The 19,058-nt window shown below is 37.6% G+C and overlaps 1 protein-coding gene across 2 annotated transcripts in view; it reads right to left on the bottom strand.

Moving 5' to 3' along the window:
- Window positions 1-19,058, bottom strand: part of GRIA3 (glutamate ionotropic receptor AMPA type subunit 3) — a 333,308-nt gene that overhangs the window by 61,662 nt on the left and 252,588 nt on the right. For both annotated transcript variants that reach the window (XM_030934742.1, XM_030934741.1), the window contains exons 11-12: window positions 11,737-12,113; window positions 1,064-1,262 (exon numbers count right to left, since the gene is read on the bottom strand). In XM_030934742.1, coding sequence (XP_030790602.1) covers window positions 1,064-1,262; window positions 11,737-12,113 — 576 coding nt within the window. The remainder of the gene's footprint in view (window positions 1-1,063; window positions 1,263-11,736; window positions 12,114-19,058) is intronic.

Raw genomic sequence — 19,058 nt, 5'->3', positions numbered from 1 at the left:
AAAAGCAGGTTTAGAACCACCATCCGTTTACTCCTGGCCTTTGAGGAAAAATCAGCAATTATATCTGTCATGAAATAACTTGATTATTGGTTGAAGAGAGTGACTAACTACTCCACCTACTACCCAAGTGGCTTCTGGATCATTGCTACAACTAGTTACTGTGGTTACAGTAGTAGGCAGTAGTAATATTATAGAATGTTTCCATTTTCTAATCCAAATCAGCATGTTTTTCTTGTTGGGGTAACTGAAAAAACATTTTAGTTCTTAAAAACTCTACTAGTATTCTTCCTTAATAGTCCTGTTACCACAGAACAAAGATCTTGATGGTTTATGTAAAAGCGGTTTGTCCCTTGTATTATCCTTCTATCATTTCCTCCTTTCATCTTTCCTCTTGACAGACTTTACATAGCTTTATTAACTTTTGCTAGTGAAAAATTTACTGTTTCCCCAATAAGATTTTGCTTATAAGGAGCAGAGGGAATAAGTCTACCCAAGACATTAAAACAATTATCAGCTGTCCTGAAAATGAAATTATCACCATGTACACAAATACTTGATACAATTGTAATACATCTCAATAGACAACCAACATTTAAAGCAGAATATTTAATTTCTTATAGTCCATTACTCCTCAGAGTCTTACAGTCAATTGCCTAACTTCTGTGAACCTCTGAGACATAAAAACACTGCTTTTGTAAAAGCTAGAAAGCAGAATAAATATTGTTTAGTTAAATCCCCTCATTATTCAAGTGAGGGGCCTGAAGCTGGTAGAAGTTAAATGGCTTGCCCAAGGACAAACAATCACTTTGTGGCAGGGTTGGGATTCAAACCTGGTAGTCCAAACTCAGTGCCCTCGACATGCAACTTGTTATGTCTTACTCAAGTCTTGGTTCTAAACAACAATGAAGTAGATCACCAACCAAGCAGCCCAGTATTTAAGATGCTCTCCTTTGATAACATTCCCACTCTTTCCCAACTCTCCCTTAAAAGCACTGTGAACTTGCCTTTGTGAGAAGATGATAAAATAAAAATCAGCAGGCTCAATTAACTGCAAAGCACTTACTCTGAAAAATTCTTTTGTTGAACCAGAGTCCAGGGTCCCATATGCAATTTCAGTCTGTTTAGCTAAGTCTTCAGCACTCTCTATAGGAGAAACCATCCTCTCCACAGTCAGGAAAGCAGCGAGATTGGCAGTATAGGAAGAAATTATGATCAGGGTGAAGAACCACCAAACCCCTCCAACAATGCGCCCGGAGAGTGATCTATAAAACAAAACAAAAACAAATCCAGACCCAGAGGGGCCAGATCTAAGTTTAAGAAATCCTTGTCTTTATTTCTGGAAAGAGGAGTGGTTTAAGTATAGCTGATGAAGGAGGGAAATAGATGATGTAAGGGAATTAAAACATTAAACAAAGGTCACATGTTAACAACAATACCCCATGTCATGATGGCATATTATGATGGTGCATGCATAATACTCGTCAGGCCTATACACGTTTCAAAGCAGGATTTTCTTTTTAAAAAATTAGGTGGGGTCTCTCTATGTTGCCCAGACTGGACTTGAACTCCTGGGCTCTAGCTATCTTCCAGCTTCAGCCTCCTGAATAGCTGGGACTGCAAGTGCACTCCCAGCAGGATTTTTCCTTTTAATTACAGGAAAGAATATATATATATATATATTTTTACCATCTCCTGCTTCCATAGGTAATAATTTAACTTACTGAGTTCTCTTCCTGTGAACTTTGCTGGGCACACCTGTAGAAGCAAGTGGTTTTCAGCCTTGGCTGCACATTACAATCACCTAGAATCTTAAAAAAAAAACTCATGCCCAGGCCCACCAATTAAATCAGAACTTGGGAGGTAGGACGCAGACATTTAGATTTTTTAAAGCTCACCACGTGATTACAAAGCACAACCAAGGTTGAAAACCACTGCTATAAGGTAATGTCATGAGAGAAACATAGTCAAAAACCTCTTCTCACTTGAAGATAAATGGGTAGGTGCTGCAAAATGAGCACTATTCACTTTGAGTTTAATAAATTTAACAAAGATATTGCCATTTTGTGGAGTTGATCATCCAAGAGGCAAGGAGCTAGACGATAATATTTGTTATCATCTTCTTATAAATAGCTGTTGGGGTCCAGGAGATTAGAAACTTTCTCCTTTGACAACTAAGCCTTAACCACACAAGGCAGACTCCAAGTGAAGTAGGAAACTACCTGTATAGTCGGACTAGAGGCATTAAAAGGCTTGCTTCCTCCACACCCCTCTCCACCCCCATGTACAGAAAATGAAAACAAAATCATCCTCCTGGTCTGATGGAGAAATTCTGTTGGAATCACCCTCTGTGTTGTTTTCAGGAGGCTTGGTCAAAACGTAACACATTACTTCAACAGCACCCACTGTTTATTCAATTAGTAGGGAATGGGAAAGTAAGTTTTAATAAGGTGAAATTTTTGTTCTTAAATGTTACTGTGCATCAGCGTTACCTGAGGTGTTTGTTAAAATGCAGATTCAGAATAGCTGAATGCCCAAGAATCTGCACTTCTTAAGCATCACAGGTGATTCTGCTGCAAGTGGTCTGCAGACCAAACTGAGAAACATTGTTCTTCTACATCAGTGATTCTCAGTTCTGCCTGCATATCAATATCATCTAGGGAGCTTTAGTCAAAACACGTCAAAACAAAAAGACAAAAAACCTTGCCTAGGTTTCATCCAAGACCAATTAAATCCTAACCCTGGGGGTTGGGACTAAGCAGCAGCAGTTTATAAAACTCCCGAGGTGCAGACAGCGTTGCAAGTTTGGTCCTACATCATGAGTGTTCCTCAGAGACAGGGACCATAGGAAGTTATTGGACAGTGAGTGTGAGGGAATTGAATGCTCAGTGATGGGTAATGGCTTGTATTCAGGAAACTTCATCTCCTTCACAGTGTTGCTGAAGGCTGGCTCTGTCTGCAGAAATGAAAATCTGCTCCCTAGGTTTTATAAAACATTGCCACATCATCCTTAGGATAATTCTGCTGTGTGGCAGAGCTCCATCCTAGTTATGCTATGTTCTCCCATGCCCAGAAAAGCTCACAGGAAGAGAACCCACTCTGTCATAAAGTCAAGAATAGGCGTAGGAGCCTGGCATATCTCTAGGCTCTGTGGGAAGAGGGTAGTTCTGGGCTGAGAGCCGGCAAATCAAGCTCTTCTCTGTCTGTACCAGCATTTCACCACTTTGAAGCAAATTTAAATTCCTGTGTCCCAAGATAACCTTTTTCTGGCCTCTGGAAAACTCAGTTGTTTTAGATGCTACACTCTGAATAATTTTGGCAGGTATTTTGATAAATATTTATTATTGGTTGACTATAACAAACTGACTTGATTTTTTAAAAATCTGCAGTTCCTGTTGGTCCCTGGATTCCTAAGACAACCCTTATTTATTTCCTGAGCATGATCACTTTTAGCTTTTTGAATTTGAAAATCTGCTTTGCAGCAGATTTTTCTAACAGTTACACTATCTCAGGATTTCATCTGGGAACATTTCTCTTTTAATCAGAAGTAAAAACATCTGGATGAATCACAAAAGAATGTGTCACACTTCTGAATGTTAAAAGTATACAGAGTGTTTTGATTATGCATTTATACCTTTCAGAGTCTTTCTTCATTGTTGCTACATACATTTAATTTATTCTGAACTGTTCTGACTCTAGAAATAATTTTGCTATATAAAAGATTAACACTCCAAAGAAACATCCATAGTAATAGAGGAACAAAAATGATGACAATTATAGCTAATACTTACTGAGCACTTCTTGGGGGCCAGACTCTGTTCTAATTGCTTTACCTGTGCCAACTATTTTAATTCTCTATCCCTATGGTTAGGTACTATTTTAAAGATAAGCAAACAGAGGTATTTTACAGATAAAGAAACTGAGGCACAGAGAGGAGGAATAGAAAATAAAACATTTAAACTTATACACTAGGAGAGAAATACCCACATTTTTGTAATATAAAATACCCGTATTTTGTATAAGAAAATCCAAAGTGGTGTGTAAGTTATAGAAGGTACAAATTTTCTACAAATGCTGAGAAATATAGTAGCATGAAAACCAAACATATTTGTATAATTATTGTTTTTTATCTGTTGTTCATTTGGGACAGAACTGTGACTGTCATTTTTATTTGGAATGATGAGGTTTTGCCAGATCAAGGAGAAAACTGACTTTGGAGTAATTCCAGAATCACAGTTTGCTATGGAAAGAGGTATATTTTGCTGTTGTGAATGCTAATGGTAGTTCATGCATTGTCTACTTGACAATGTGGAGAAAAATACAGTAATTTATGGAAATTACACTGTGCCATTGTATTGAGGCTAATGGACTGTGGCTGTGTCAGTCTGATCTAAAATCAAGCCTGCACATCATAATCTGGTTATTTTGGCCACTTTAGTACTGATTCAGATCATCATGTGGTTGATCTGAATGACTCAGCTGTTGGTTGTTGACATGACTGAAAATAAACCTAAATGCAAAATGGTCATTTTCATGGCCTCTTGTCTACATAGTTATTGACTCTGGCAATTTTGTGGTTAATGTCATGATATACCTATGAGCGTGGAGAATTTGGGTGATTACCCACATAGAAATGGCATAACAGTATCTGCATACCTCAGCAGAGATAGAAAAGGAGCTTTAGTGGAATCAGTATAGAATGCACAAGCTTGCATTCAACATTCTCCCCTCAAAACAGTAGTAGCTTAGACAAAAGATTTGATGGAATTTCCACCACTTTATTCCCTTGTTTAGCCTAAGTGCCTCAATCCTTTCACTGAGAAAAAGTGCAGTGGAACCTACAGGGAAGAAGCTCTATAGGCATTTTTACATTTACCTTTTCTCATTAGGGAAACTATAGCCACTTAAACCCACATTTCACATGGAGGCTATATAAAAAGTGACTTATGGGTCAATCCCATCACATTTTATAAAGGATCTATTAAAATAAGACAAGACTTTATAGTTGAGTTAAAAAGACCTGTCATTTTCCAGTATCTTTCCCTCCATTAATGCAGCTACAAAATGTTTAACATTCATTTCAAATAGTTTTGTTGCACAAGACAGATTTCAAGGTTAGCATAATGAAATGGCTGTAAAATGCTACACATTTAGTGTTTATAAAAGTGCATTATAAGAAGCATATCATACCTTTTGAGGAAATGTAAGAGGAGGCGTGAAGTTAATGAAAGTAAATTAGCAACAAGAGGAAAACAGACATATAAAAGCACTGCAAAATACGTACATCAAATAATATACAATGCTCTTGTTATCTGCAATCATAAAGAACTAGAGTTTCTGAGTTAATAATAAAATGTATTTTATGACCTCTGAAATGATAATAAAAGTGAGCTATGTGCTGTAACCTTTATCTTGTAAGTAAATTTTATAATCTTCACCTTACTAGCTTTACAAGATGAAGAGCTGGGACTGCAAACTGCTTCTCTTTTGTACAAACTCTTTATCATTCCTCTTTTTCTCTTCTTTCTTCCAAAGTATGCATCATTTCTACACTCCATTTAATGCCATGTCTGTGACAGATTTTTTAAAAATGTGCAGAATCAATCTTTGGTTCTTATAGTCTTCTCTGATGGGAATAAGTAACCATGTCCCAAAGACTGAAAACTACAGCTTTTAGCCAGAAAAGCCATGAAATAGTTGTAATAAAAATTCTGCTATTACCTCATTAATTTATTATCACATCACTACTACTTTGAAGTGAATGTGCAGTAAGATAAAGACAGTGGTCATACATCAGTAGAGGAAAGGGTATGCTTAAAATATAGCCCAAATTGCTATTGTCTTTGATCTCATTTATTTTATACCCTTCATGTCTTTTATTATTCTGCACATACTTTACATTTTAAAGGAGGATCTACGTGTCAACTAATCTGGACAGATCCCCTGACCACTTCAACAAAGTACTTGATATCTTGAAAACTTAACAGGAGAGTAACACCTTTGGAAACATCTGTATACAGTTATCAGGTTCAAGTTCATCTGTTCTTTCCATTTTCTCTGTAATAATTCCCCCAACTCTCATGTCTTCAATTTATCTAGCCCTCAGATGTCCCTGCAGCTGCACAGAAAGCCAGCAGGGGGAGCATTTGTCTGGAAGGACTTGGATTCTGGACTGCTTAGTGGTTCTATCCAAGTTTTACAAAGGAAATAAATTTCATATTAAAAATAAAGTTACAACCTTCAGCCAATACCAGTAAGACATAGTAGAATAACACAATAAAAATATTTGCAAGAGGGGTAATCTTTAACAAGAGCAAGTTCAAGAAGGAATGTTGCTGGTTATTTCTCATCAGAGGTCAGCTCTTTGATATTAACTGGTATTTCAACTGTATTCCCAAGGAGTTTTAGGAACTAAAATGCAAATGTTATATTAGTTGTTAGTATTTGTGAAACTAGCATGATTATGTGCAGCCAATTTAATAATGACAATAGCTATCATTTATTGAGAACTTACATGCCCGGCACTGTGCTTTTTATTTTACAGATGAAGAACTGAGGCTTAGCAAGATTTAGTGATTTGCCCCAGGTTACACAACTGCTAAGCAGATTGTGAATCTAGTGAGGCTAACTCCAGTGCTCATGTGCTTAAACACTATGCTTCTTCCACTGCCTGTCTTCTCCTTCCCCACTCAGGGGGAAAAAGGTTGAATTGAATCTCCTTGCACCTTCCACCGACTCCTCCTAATAAATCAGTTTGTATGTGGATAAAACCTCAGCTTATTATATTGATTACCTTCTCTAGAGTTAGCTCAGCCTCCAGCTTCATGTAGAACAAACTTATTCCCTCTGAACAATTATGGTAGTTCAAACCTAATATTGACATAGACTCCTTTTTTTTTTTTTTTTTTTTTTTTTTTGAGACAGTCTCGCTCTGTCGCCCAGGCTGGAGTGCAGTGGCCGGATCTCAGCTAACTGCAAGCTCCATCTCCCAGGTTCACGCCATTCTCCTGCCTCAGCCTCCTGAGTAGCTGGGACTACAGGCGCCCGCCACCTCGCCAGGCTAGTTTTTTGTATTTTTTTTTAGTAGAGACGGGGTTTCACGGTGTTAGCCAGGATGGTCTCGATCTCCTGACCTCGTGATCCACCCGTCTCGGCCTCCCAAAGTGCTGGGATTACAGGCTTGAGCCACCGTGCCCGGCCTGACATAGACTCTTTAAGCTTCTAGGTAGCTGTCAATAATTTGGTGAAAATGTAATGATGCCATCAGTTTTTCTCATGATGTCTTGTTTCTGATTTCCCAGTCTTTTACTTTGAGCATACACACACTCGATAATATTTTCAAAGCTCACTGCCTACTTTCATTGAAAACCAGAAAAAAGGTAGAATTTCTTTAGAGGTTGAGAGAATGGAAAACAGCTCTGCCTGAGCATGAGGAGAGGAATGGAACAAACAGTACAACTTCAGGTTGGTAGTGGGAGGCAGTATAATGGAAATAATCATATTGTTGCCTCTGAAAACCTCCATGACCTTGGATTTCATCACATCATCCTTTGGGTGGTGTTCCCTTGTCTGTGATGTGGGAAAAAGCAGCATGAAGTGGAAGGAGCATGAGTTTTGGAATTGGAGCTTGGTTTGTACTCAGGCTCTGCCAGTAGTTGTGTGACTGGGCAAATTATTTAATCTGACTATCACCTTCTTCAACTTAAAAATAAGTATAATGCCCTCTCTGCAGTGGTGTTTTGAGGATTAAAATCCACGTGATAATGCAGGTAAAGTGCCTACACACAGTGGGAGCTGAGAGAAGGTGGTTGTTTTTCCTCTGCCCCCAGTAAATGGAAGCAGTTGGGCTAATTTATGTCTGACATTTCCTCCTGCTCTAATACTTAAATTCTGCTTTAAAATGTGGTATCATAATTTCTTGAATTGCTTCAGTTTTGAGAAAAGTCAGAGTGTATAATGCATGCTCACATTCTGGGCTTTCTGAAGAGTTTGCATTCCAACCGTGGCCATTAAACAGAAATAAAGTATACTGCTGGTGTTTGCAGTCAAGGCAACCACAAATCTTACAGTAACAACTATGTTATTATCAGAAATATCTAAATCTGTTAATAGTTCTAGAAACACATCACAGTGATTGCTGTTATACAATTGAGCACAAGCATATAATGAGTAGAGCTCTCAAGACAAGGAGAAACGTGTTTCCTCTTCACTAGAATATATATAAGAAATATGCAAAGAAGTATAACATTTTATTAAAAGGCTTAAAGGTATAATTTATTTTGAAGGACACACAAAAGACAGTATTGGAGGAGGGATCACCCATATGGTGGAAAACATAGAGCTCATAAAGGCAATAATTTATTACTTAAAAGTATAGTAAGAATAATACTTGTTACTCTAGGCTAGTGTTCTGTAGGTTGTGTGCCCTATTTCTGGGCTGAATTGTAACCAGAATTTAAAAAAAATGACACAATAGAAAATATCAGAGTGTAATGCACATTGTAAGGGTAAAGTATGGCGAACTTTTGGTTATATACATATGTGTATACTGAGTTGTGATGGAAAATTTACTTCTTACTGTGGGTCATGGTAAAACATTTTGAAAGCCATTGCTCTTTTTGACAGTGTCTAGTGTAGTATAATAAAACATATACTTTGAAAAAAAGCACTTGATGTATCTCAGTGCCAAAGAAGAGCCACAGCTTAAATTCTACTATAAGACATTAACAAACCTGTTCAACTTGTCATTTTCAGGCCATAATCTTTAAGTTATTACTTAACGAATCAATATACATAAATACTTCTAAAAATGAGAAGAGACTTTTTGAGTATGCAGAGTAGTATGCAGCACTCCAATGGGGATACCACAAACTTAGTTCTAAAAATTCACTTACAGAAACCAATAAGATCTTTAGCCTTAATGACTCTTTAGTATTGTCTCAACATAGATTACCAGCCATGTTAAAAATCATTGAATTATAGGATCATTCAGAAACCATAGTCTCTTGAAGTGAACATTTAAAAAAATAAAGGAACTAGCAAAACAAACTCCCAGATAATACGAAAAATGATACACATTCTAAGCACAAAAGGAACAGGGAGTGAAATAATTTGGAGAATGTAATCAAGCAGATTGAGAAAAGCCAAAAAATGTGTGACTTCGATAAACGAGGCATGCCCCATACAGACTCTTTTAAAAAGCTGCCGAATATGGTTACCAATTAGTTATGCTGCAAAGCTTCTTTTTAAATGTTTTATGCTCCAAGTGGATAATCTCAAAATGAAGTATGCTGTAAAAACATGGTAGGAATCTTCTGAGTCTTTATATTTCACATGAAAATCCCTAATACGTTTGTATAATTGACTCTGGTCAGTATTTGGATTAATATTCAAGTTTACCAAAACCTACAACTTTTTTGTCTCAAAATATAAAGATGTTACATTCACTTACAATGTATTATAATTAAGAATTCACCGCCATATTTGTTTAGGTTTAGACTAAGTTTGTGAGGCTCAGGACATTCAAGTTCAATATTTTGCTTTTCTTAGATAAAACTTGCATACCATAAAATTCACCAATATAAGTGTATGATCAGTGATTTTAGTAAACATAGTTGTGCAACTATCATCACAATCCAATTTTAGAGCATTTTTATCACCCTTAAAAGTTCCTTCATGCTCATTTGCAGCTAATCCTTGCAGGCCTAGGACTAGGATAAGGCAAGTGAAGCAACCCCCCCACATGCAAAGTTTAAAGGGGCATCAAAATCTCATTAATCAAGATGAACAGAATTTTAGTCCAATATTTAAAAAATTAATGCATAATATCAAAATTTTAAATAAAGCTTGGATGTGACCCCTGTACTTGCTTTACTCAGGCTCAATTGCCTCACCCTAATACTGGCCCTGATTATCCCCTCTCTGCTCCCTTCAAGCCCTGGCAACCACTAACATACTTTCTGTCTCTGTAGACTGCCTATTCTGGACAAATAGAATCATACAATGTGAGATATTCAATAAATGGGATTCAAATGGCATGATATGTGGCCTTTTGCATCTGGCTTATTTCACTTAGCATAATTTATTTATTTATTTATTTTTTTGAGACAGAGTTTTGCTCTTCTTGCCCAGGCTGGAGTGCAATGGTGCAACCTCGGTTCACTGCAACCTCCGCCTCCCAGGTTCATGTGATTCTCCTGCTTCTGCCTCTCAAGTAGCTGGGATTACAGGTGCCCACCACCATGCCCAGTTAATTTTTTGCATTTTTAGTAGATACAGGGTTTCACCATGTTGGCCAGGCTGGTCTTGAACTCCTGACCTCAGGTGATCCACCTGCCTTGGCCTCCCAAAGTGCTGGGATAATAGGCATGAATCACCATGCCCGGCCCAGCATAACATTTTTAAGTTTCATCCATGTTGTAGATGTGTCAGTAGTCTGTTCTTTTTAATTGGTGAATAGTATTCCACTATATAGATATATCATATTTTGTTTATTTATTCACGAGTTGATGGACATTTGGGTTGTTTCTACTTTTTTAATATTATAAAGTTACTATGAACATTTGTGTATAATTTTTTTGTGCAAATATATTTTCCTTTCTCTTAGGTAAATAGCTAAGAATAGAATTGCTGTATTATATTTTAAGTATATATCTTACTTGATAAGAAACTGCCAAACTATTTTCCAATGTGGCTGTAGTATTTTGCATTCCCACTACTAGTGGATGAAAGTTCCAGTTGTTCTACATTGTCATCAGCACTTGGTATTGCCTATCTTTTTGATTGCGGCCATTCTAGAGGATGTATGGAAGCATCGCATTGTGGTTTTAATTTGCATTTCCCTCATGGCTAACAATGTTGAGTATCTTTTGTTGTGCTTATTAGCCATTTGTATATCTTCTTTGGGGAAATGTCCATTCAAATCTTTTGTTCATTAAAAAAAAATTGGATTGTCTTCTTTTTATTGAGTTGTAAGAGGTGTCATATATTCTGGATACAAGTCCTTTATCAGACATATGATTTACTAATGTTTTCTCCCAGTTGGTTTTTTTTTTTCATTTTCTTAATATGTCTTTTTAAATGCAAGGTTTTGAATTTTGATGAAGTCCAGTTTATCAAATTTTTAACGGATTGTGCTTTTTGTGTCTTATCTAAGAGCACTTTGTCTAATCCAAAGTCAAACAGATATTCTCCTATGTTTTCTTTGAGAAGTTTTATAGTTTTAACTAGAAAACTTGGGTGGGATATTACAATGGATAATTGTAGGCAGTCTGAGAGCAAAATGAAAAAGGGAGGGCATTGAAAGGAGAAGGTTGGAGGGAATTAAAGAAGAGTTCTATGTTCTTTTAAATTTTGTCTGGATCTAATCTCTTGACAAATGAGAAAACACTTTAGTACAATTAATTAGGAAACCATGCCTGTTTGATGTGATGAAGATTTAGTATTTGCTTTATCTGAGTAATATTAATATTAGTGGCAATGTTGCCTTTATCCAGAGTTCAAATGTTTGTTTTAACATATATATAATACCATAGAAGTGCAAAAAAGACATTCAAAGCAACACCAATGATACACTCACTTCATGGACGTAAGCAAACACAATGGCTTGATGATAATTTGTCATTTGATGGAATGTTAAATGAAAAAAATTTGGAGTTGAGATGGATGAATACCATATGCACATGAATGGAGTATGGCCATAAAATGCAATGAGGCATTGAGTATGCCACAAAAACAAACCTTGGAGAAATATCACATCCTTGCTGCATAAAGGCACCCAAGGAAAACCAAAGACTGTTAAATATTCCAAATTCATTTGGAGGATCAGGAGGACTTTGTGGGTCACGAGGTTCTTCATTGTTGTCTTCCAAGTGCCATTCATAAGGACTGAATCTGCTGACTAGGAAAAGAACTACGCTGACTCCAATGTAAGCGAAGACAATGCACATCCAGATTTCATAAGCCAGGGGATCCAGAAATGAGAATACGCCTGGTTTTGATTTCTGAGGCTTCTTTATCATGATGGAGATGCCCAGGCTCATGAATGGTTTTGAAAAATCTATGACTTCTTCACGGACCAATGTTATAGTGAGAGGAGCAACAGCTATATCAGCTCTCTGGAAAAAAAAAAAAAAAAAAAAGGAAAACATATATGACTTTTAGAGACAGTCTTTTAATCAGTTATTTGTTACTTAATATACTTCTTTAGTGAAAATGTCAAGTTCTAAATCTTTACAAACAATTGAATTGTCAATGCTTAGGTTAGAAAAGTGGTAGCGTTCAATGGGTTCTAAAGTGCTTTAACTTGGTCGTAAATTAAAGAAAGGGTGCTGGCTTTTTGTCCTCTGAGACACATTGGCTTAGAGCAACCAACTCTGCTTTCTTTTCCTAATAGTGTGTTTTTGCTACCTTATAATACAACTTGTACTGCCTTGTGACATATCACTGTTTACCTCTTGTTTTCTTATTTTAATTTTCATGTTCTTATGTCTTATCTCCCTCACTTGACTGAAAATTCTTGTGGAGCAGGCATAATATCCTATACTTCTTATATCTGCTTCACTCTACACCATGAGGTGCAACACAGGGCCACAGCAGTTTAATTCTCAGGTGTTTGCAATCTTACATTATTCTTGAATTTTTTTGAGAGTATATCTATTAAAACAGGTTTTTTGAAGGCAGAGACTCAGTCTTCTATTTTTGTATGTATCACTGCAACAGATTATAAACTAAAGAAACTGTAGATGCCTAAAACATGAGTTGTTGATTATTGTATATGACACGTGCGAACATGAAAGAATTTTGCCTGGGCAATAACAAGGGTAAAACAGTTGTCAGAACACATATTAATTTATACAGTAAGCTATATTTTCTAGTGATAATATCAGTGTAGCACTCACATGTATTGAATCAATAAAATAAATGTCAGTAGTGCACTGCACAATTAACTCAGGCAAAGGCAGGCAACGTTTTTATATTAATCCCTTGAAAATAGGCACTAGGATTTTCTACATTTATTTCTTTTGTTTTTTTGCAATTGTTCCTTTCCAACGGTAGTAAGTCTTAGCCTGAAGCCAGGCCTTAAAATGCACACAAAGAAAAATCCTTCTGACTAAGGAAAGGCTTTTGGATGGTATATCATATATGAAGTGAAAACACCAGTTTTGATCACTTTTTTCTATGTTCAGAACAGCTATGCCTCAATACCCCTACCAAAGGGGAGAGGTAGGGAAGTCTGATATAGAGTATATTTTCAAAGAAATGAAATTTTACTCCTTTGGATTACATATGATAAACCAGTTGAGAAATACTCCTTAATTGGTTTAAGGGGAAATGCAGATGATGAACAGCTAGCTAACATTTATTGAGTGCTTATTCTATGTGAGGCACTTTGCTAAGCACATTATACTTACTATCTCATTTAATTCTCACAGTAACCTTGATGTTGGTACAATCACCATTCCCGTGTTAGAGATGGAGAAACTAAAGCACAGAGAGGCTGGGATTAGAACCCTGGTCTTCAGATTCCAGAACCCAGTTGCTTAATGAACATAATGTTCTAACTTCATAAATACTTGCAGGTTTCTACTATACACTACTTTTATCTGCAATTATCAACCTTAGCCAACCCCTCTTAGGTTCATTCCAATGCAAATTTGAGTCTTTATTCGGTGCCAAGCACTATTCTAGGTGCTAGGAATGAAGCAGTGAACAAGACAGACAAAACAGACAAAAATACTTACCTGCATGGAGGGCATCCTACATCCTTTACATCCTAGTGGAAGTTGCAGAAAGCATGGGTTTATTGAAGCCAACTGCCTACTGATCAAATCTTCCTTGGAGGCTCAACCATTTCAAACTCATCATTTCTAAAATTAAACCCATCTATCCCCCCAAAAGTAGATTCTCCTCTGTGTCTGAGAATGATACTTATTTCAAACTTTTCCCAGTTCCTAATCCTTATCAGTCCTATCCTTTCGGCAGATGATCTTGCCTCTTTCTTTACTGAGAAGATAGAAGCCATTTGATATAAGCTCTATCATCTCAGTGCCCCCCCTACACTTTGTCAACATATTGCAGCATCTTTATACATGTCTTCTGTGTGTTTCCATCTCACAGAAAGTGACGCTTTCTAAGATTTGATCAACTTATTCCATGCATTCTATATTTCTCTGTTGCTTCTTAAAACCTGGCTGTATCTACTGTCTCTTTTAAATCTTTAATTTTTCCCTTCTCCATTAATCTATCCCGGTGGTTCTTAAAGTGTGGGCCCTAGATTAGCAGCAAAAGAGTCACCTGGGAACTTGTTAGAAATGCCAGTTCAACAGACACATGAAAAAATGCTCATCATCACTGGTCATCAGAGAAATGCAAATCAAAACCACAATGAGATGCCATCTCTTGCCAGTTAGAATGGCGATTATTAAAAAGTCAGGAAACAACAGATGCTGGAGAGGATGTGGAGAAATAGGTACGCTTTTACACTGTTGGTGGCAGTGTAAATTAGTTCAACCATTGTGGAAGACAGTGTGGCGATTCCTCGAGGATCTAGAACTAGAAATATCATTTGACCCAGCGATTCCATTACTGGGTATATACCCAAAGGGTTATAAATCACACTACTATAAAGACACAATGCACACGTATGTTTATCGTGGCACTGTTCACGGTAGCAAAGACTTGAAACCAACCCAAATGTCCATCAGTGATAGACTAGATTAAGAAAATGTGGCACATATACACCATGGAACACTATGCAGCCATAAAAAAAGATGAGTTCATGTTCTTTGCAGGGAGATGGTTGAAGCTGGAAACCATCATTCTGAGCAAACTATTACAAGGACAGAAAACCAAACACCACATGTTCTCACTCATAGGTGGGAGTTGAACAATGAGAACACATGGCCACAGGTGGGGGAACACCACACCCTGGGGCCTGTCAGGGGGTGGGGGGCTGGGGGAGGGATAGCATTGGGAAAAATACCTAACGTAAATGACGAGTTGATGGGTGCAGCAAATCAACATGGCACATGTATACCTATGTAACAAACCTGCACATTGTGCAAATGTACCCTAGATCTTAAAGTATAATTAAAAAAGAAATGCCAGTTCTCGGGCTCCACCCCAGAGGTATGGGATGAGAAATTGTGGAGGGATGAGACTCATGTGGCCTTCCAGTTTGTTGTAATGCTTGCTATAATTTGAAAATCATTGATCTATTTTATTCACTTAAAAGCATTTTCAGGTAATCCTGTTTACTAACAAACAAAAATGAAACAGAAAACACTCCTCCCACCTTTTGATCCTGCTGCCTTCTTAACCACATTACATCTCTCCCTAACACCACCAGTATTATTGAAAAAATACAGCTTTATTGTCTTGATATCAACACCACTTTCTCCTTATACTCCTGAGACTTAATTTCCAGCCCCTCCAAATTACTTAAATTGTTTCTTGAACTATATACTTGACTACTAAATCCAAAGCTCTTCCTTCAGACATTAACTGCTTGTGTGACGCCATTGGCCTTTTGCAGTATGTACCCTCTTTCCTTAGTTCTCTGTTATGAAAGACTCCAGATTCTCCTCCTACCTCCCTGAATGTTCCTTCTCTGACTTTCCTTCCTAGTTCTGCTCTCTCAATCAAGGTGCACCTCTGTACCCCAAGACACTATTCGGAGTGCCTGTCTTAGGAGATAATCAATGAAGGTTTGTTCTTTAAGGTTCTGTCCTTCACTTTCGTCCCTCAGTATTGTTACCTATGGTTTCAACTCTCATCTCATTGTGGCTAACTTCTGAATTTCCAATTCCATGTTACTAACTAGAAGGGAGCCAAAGACAAATTTTCATCCATTTTACCCTTTTGCCTGAAGCTAGACCTGGTCATAGTAAAAAAGGTTACTGAGGAGAATGAGTTGGCCAGAAAGCTAGCAGAGTTTTTTTTTTTTTTTTTTTTTGGCAGAGAGAGTCTGAATCAGTTACAGAGAGTCTTGTCATGCCAAGAGAATTCACAGATAAAGCCACTTCCTCTCTTTGCCAACATGTCTGCCTCCTGCTCAGAGCATGCAAATACCCCTTTAGTATCATTTCTCACTTGATTTCATTTGAATTTAATTACTTAATTTAACCAGTATTTTTCATCTTTTAAGTCTAAAAGATAGTTCTAGGAGAAATTGTTACTTGTTTGTTTTAGAAAAAAGAAATAAGAAGGCATTCACCTAAGAAAATTATTTTGGAATGAATTTAAGGAATTTGGGCTCTTTTCTAGCAGGTACAGAAAGGAGTTTGAGAATCTTGACCCCTTTAAAAAAAACTCTAACTCGGTAATTGAAACACCTACTACATGGTAAGCACCACTAAATACTAACAAGACACGGCTAGATGGATAAAGCAGGACTTTGTGTTGTCTAAGTCCCAGGAACATTCATCAAAAGAACAGATCCCCAAAAAAGGCCATTCCTAGTTTGAAGTACTTCTGAAATCACAAAAGAGAACAGGAAGAATCTGCTCCCCTTAGGCACTTGCTTTTTTTTCCCCTCAGCCTGGCATTTCCATATTTTTTTCTGGATTGTTTCTTTATAAGGAGGTTTTTCAAAAAATGTGGAATTTATCTATGTTTTTGAGGGTGCTCTCCCAATGAAGAATGGCATTAAATCTGTGCTCAGTTGTACCTCATTTGATGTAGACCTGACTCCAAAAGGATAATTCCCCATGATGAACCTTAAAAAGACCTATTACAGATGGAAAAAGACAAAGGAATAGCAAAAAACTGGTGGAAGAAGGCAGGTGGAAGAAGGCAGGTGGAAGAAGGCTCAAGGACAGCTTGAGGCAGAATCTGTAGCTCCCTTCCCTTCTATTGGTAGGAGACTTAGCAACTCTTCTCCTTTCTTGAATGTTTGGTAAGAAACCAAGCAGCAGAACTCATGTCGGCTCAGAGCCAGCCTTGGAGAAGCCCTTGCCCTCTATAACCACTATCCCCACAGGCAGTCGTTGGCCACATGTAAGTTTTCTTTTGAAAAGTGTCTGTTCATGTCCTTTGCCCACTTTTTTATGTGGTTGTTTTTTGTACACCAAACCCCTGTAATGTAATATGCAATTTACTTAGGTTACAAACCTGCACATGTACCCCTGAACGTAAAATAAATGTCAAAAAAAGCTGTTGTGATAATTGGTGATTTCAGAGCATAGGACCTGCTTGGCATAATTTGTGTGGAGCAATCATGTTATGGCAGTCCCAGGAGAGCTCAATATGTATTTTGGATGCTACTTAGTTATATGCTCCTCCCTGTAGCTAACTAACATCCAAAAATATCCATTGAGCTCTCCTGGGATTGCCATAGCAAGAAGGTAAAGGGAGAGGTCACTTTCAAGGCAACTTAAAGACTGAGGAGGCCCACACTGATGAAAAACTGAAAAAGGTAAGTCCTCAAATGGAATTCCTTTCCTAGTCTCTGCTCTTACGAAAGCCAGCTGGAGGCTGGGAGAGAGAGTGATAAGAATTATGGATGGGGCTAGGTAGTAGGTGAAATTCTGACTCAATAATGAAGTGCCTCTCTTGGGGTGTCCTGAATCACTCCAGTGGCCAGTTGTCTTCAAGCCATTGCTTGCACTGGTAATAGCAGTAGGCAAGTTATTTTCAGAAACCTAGGTAGGTAAGTGGGTGGTAGTGGTATGAGGGTGCTCCAATTGACAGACAAAATCAAGCAAATGGAAAGAGCACAGAGTAAGAGTTTGTTAGTGCTTTTGCTTGCATCTTGACTACTTAAAGTATTTTAATCAAGCAGCCTAAGTGTGGCTGTGTGGGCTCAGTAAACACACTGAATTAGGTTTGAATTTTCCACTCACCAGTTGCAAACATGGAATAACTGCATTATTGGAGAGGATTTAACTTGAGGGGATTTATAATCCTTTTCATAGGTGGGTTGTCAAAGTTGTAAATGTTATAAAACTTAAAAACCAACAAACTCATATGTATAGGGCTGATGCACTTAAGAATGTGAAGATTTTAGCCAGAGATGATGCTGACTTTAAACGTAATTTAAAAAATTCTTTGAGATTGTAAGCTTGTTATATCTTTAAGAATTTTCATTTGATTATCTGATACAAAACTTGTAACCCACCTTGAGACTACAAATGAGCAGGAGCTTGTCAGACAACATTTTAAAGCACTTTCTGAAAGCAAGGAAGGGGATAGGAGAGAGGGAGTAGACAATGTATTGATGTGTAATCATAATGTACTATATGTTATGTTATCCAAGAGAAGAAGCAGACATGACCTGACCCTTTGTCCCTGTATCAACCACAAGGCTCTAGCTGTCTTTGGCAGACATTTCCTTTGGAAAGTTGATATGTGTTGAAAACAGGAGTGGGGCAGAATCAAGCTAGACAATAGGAATATAATTGCTGTGTGCTGGGGGACAAGACTTAAACTGATTTATTGGCAGTACTCTATGGGATATTTACTGTCTGCAATTGATAAGATCTGGAGAAAAGAATGAGGCTTATTTAAATCTGTGCAACATCAAGCAGTGTCACAACAGAATATCCTCATTTCTTTATCCAGAACAGGTATCCCAGACTGGATCTATTGATTAGGGCTCCTTGTTCTTGGGGTGCTGAGAGAGTTAAAGACAATATGAAGATAAAAAAGTGTCCCTGAAGCTGGATGAAGGCCTTGTGAGACTACGTTTAGCTGGAAATATTTTCCCCACTTTTTCTGCTTAGAATGGCATACTTTATGTGTTCTTAATGCTCCTTCTTGGAATTCACATGCATCATTTGAAGGAGGGGGCACTTTTATCAAATCATCGGCCCTTCTGCCAAAGCCCAGTATAATCACCTGAAGAATATCTGGCATCTGTTACTGGACCCTTGCTTCTCTGACTTTTAGCTGGAAGGACAAATCGACTCTCTGCCTTTGTTAATGGAAAATGAATCCAGCTTAGGATAGTGACAACCTAAGAGATAATTTCTTCTAGGCAGAGAAATGTCAGTGCAAATAGTATCTGTAAAGTTGCCATGTGTCCTGGGAGCGTGAAGGAGTCTGGGGACACCCAGGGAATA

Source organism: Rhinopithecus roxellana, chromosome 7 (assembly GCF_007565055.1).
Source record: "Rhinopithecus roxellana isolate Shanxi Qingling chromosome 7, ASM756505v1, whole genome shotgun sequence".
In the NCBI taxonomy this organism is placed as follows: domain Eukaryota; kingdom Metazoa; phylum Chordata; class Mammalia; order Primates; family Cercopithecidae; genus Rhinopithecus; species Rhinopithecus roxellana.
The sequence above is the reverse complement of the archived record's forward strand: the minus strand, read 5'-3'. Positions and strand labels throughout refer to the sequence as shown.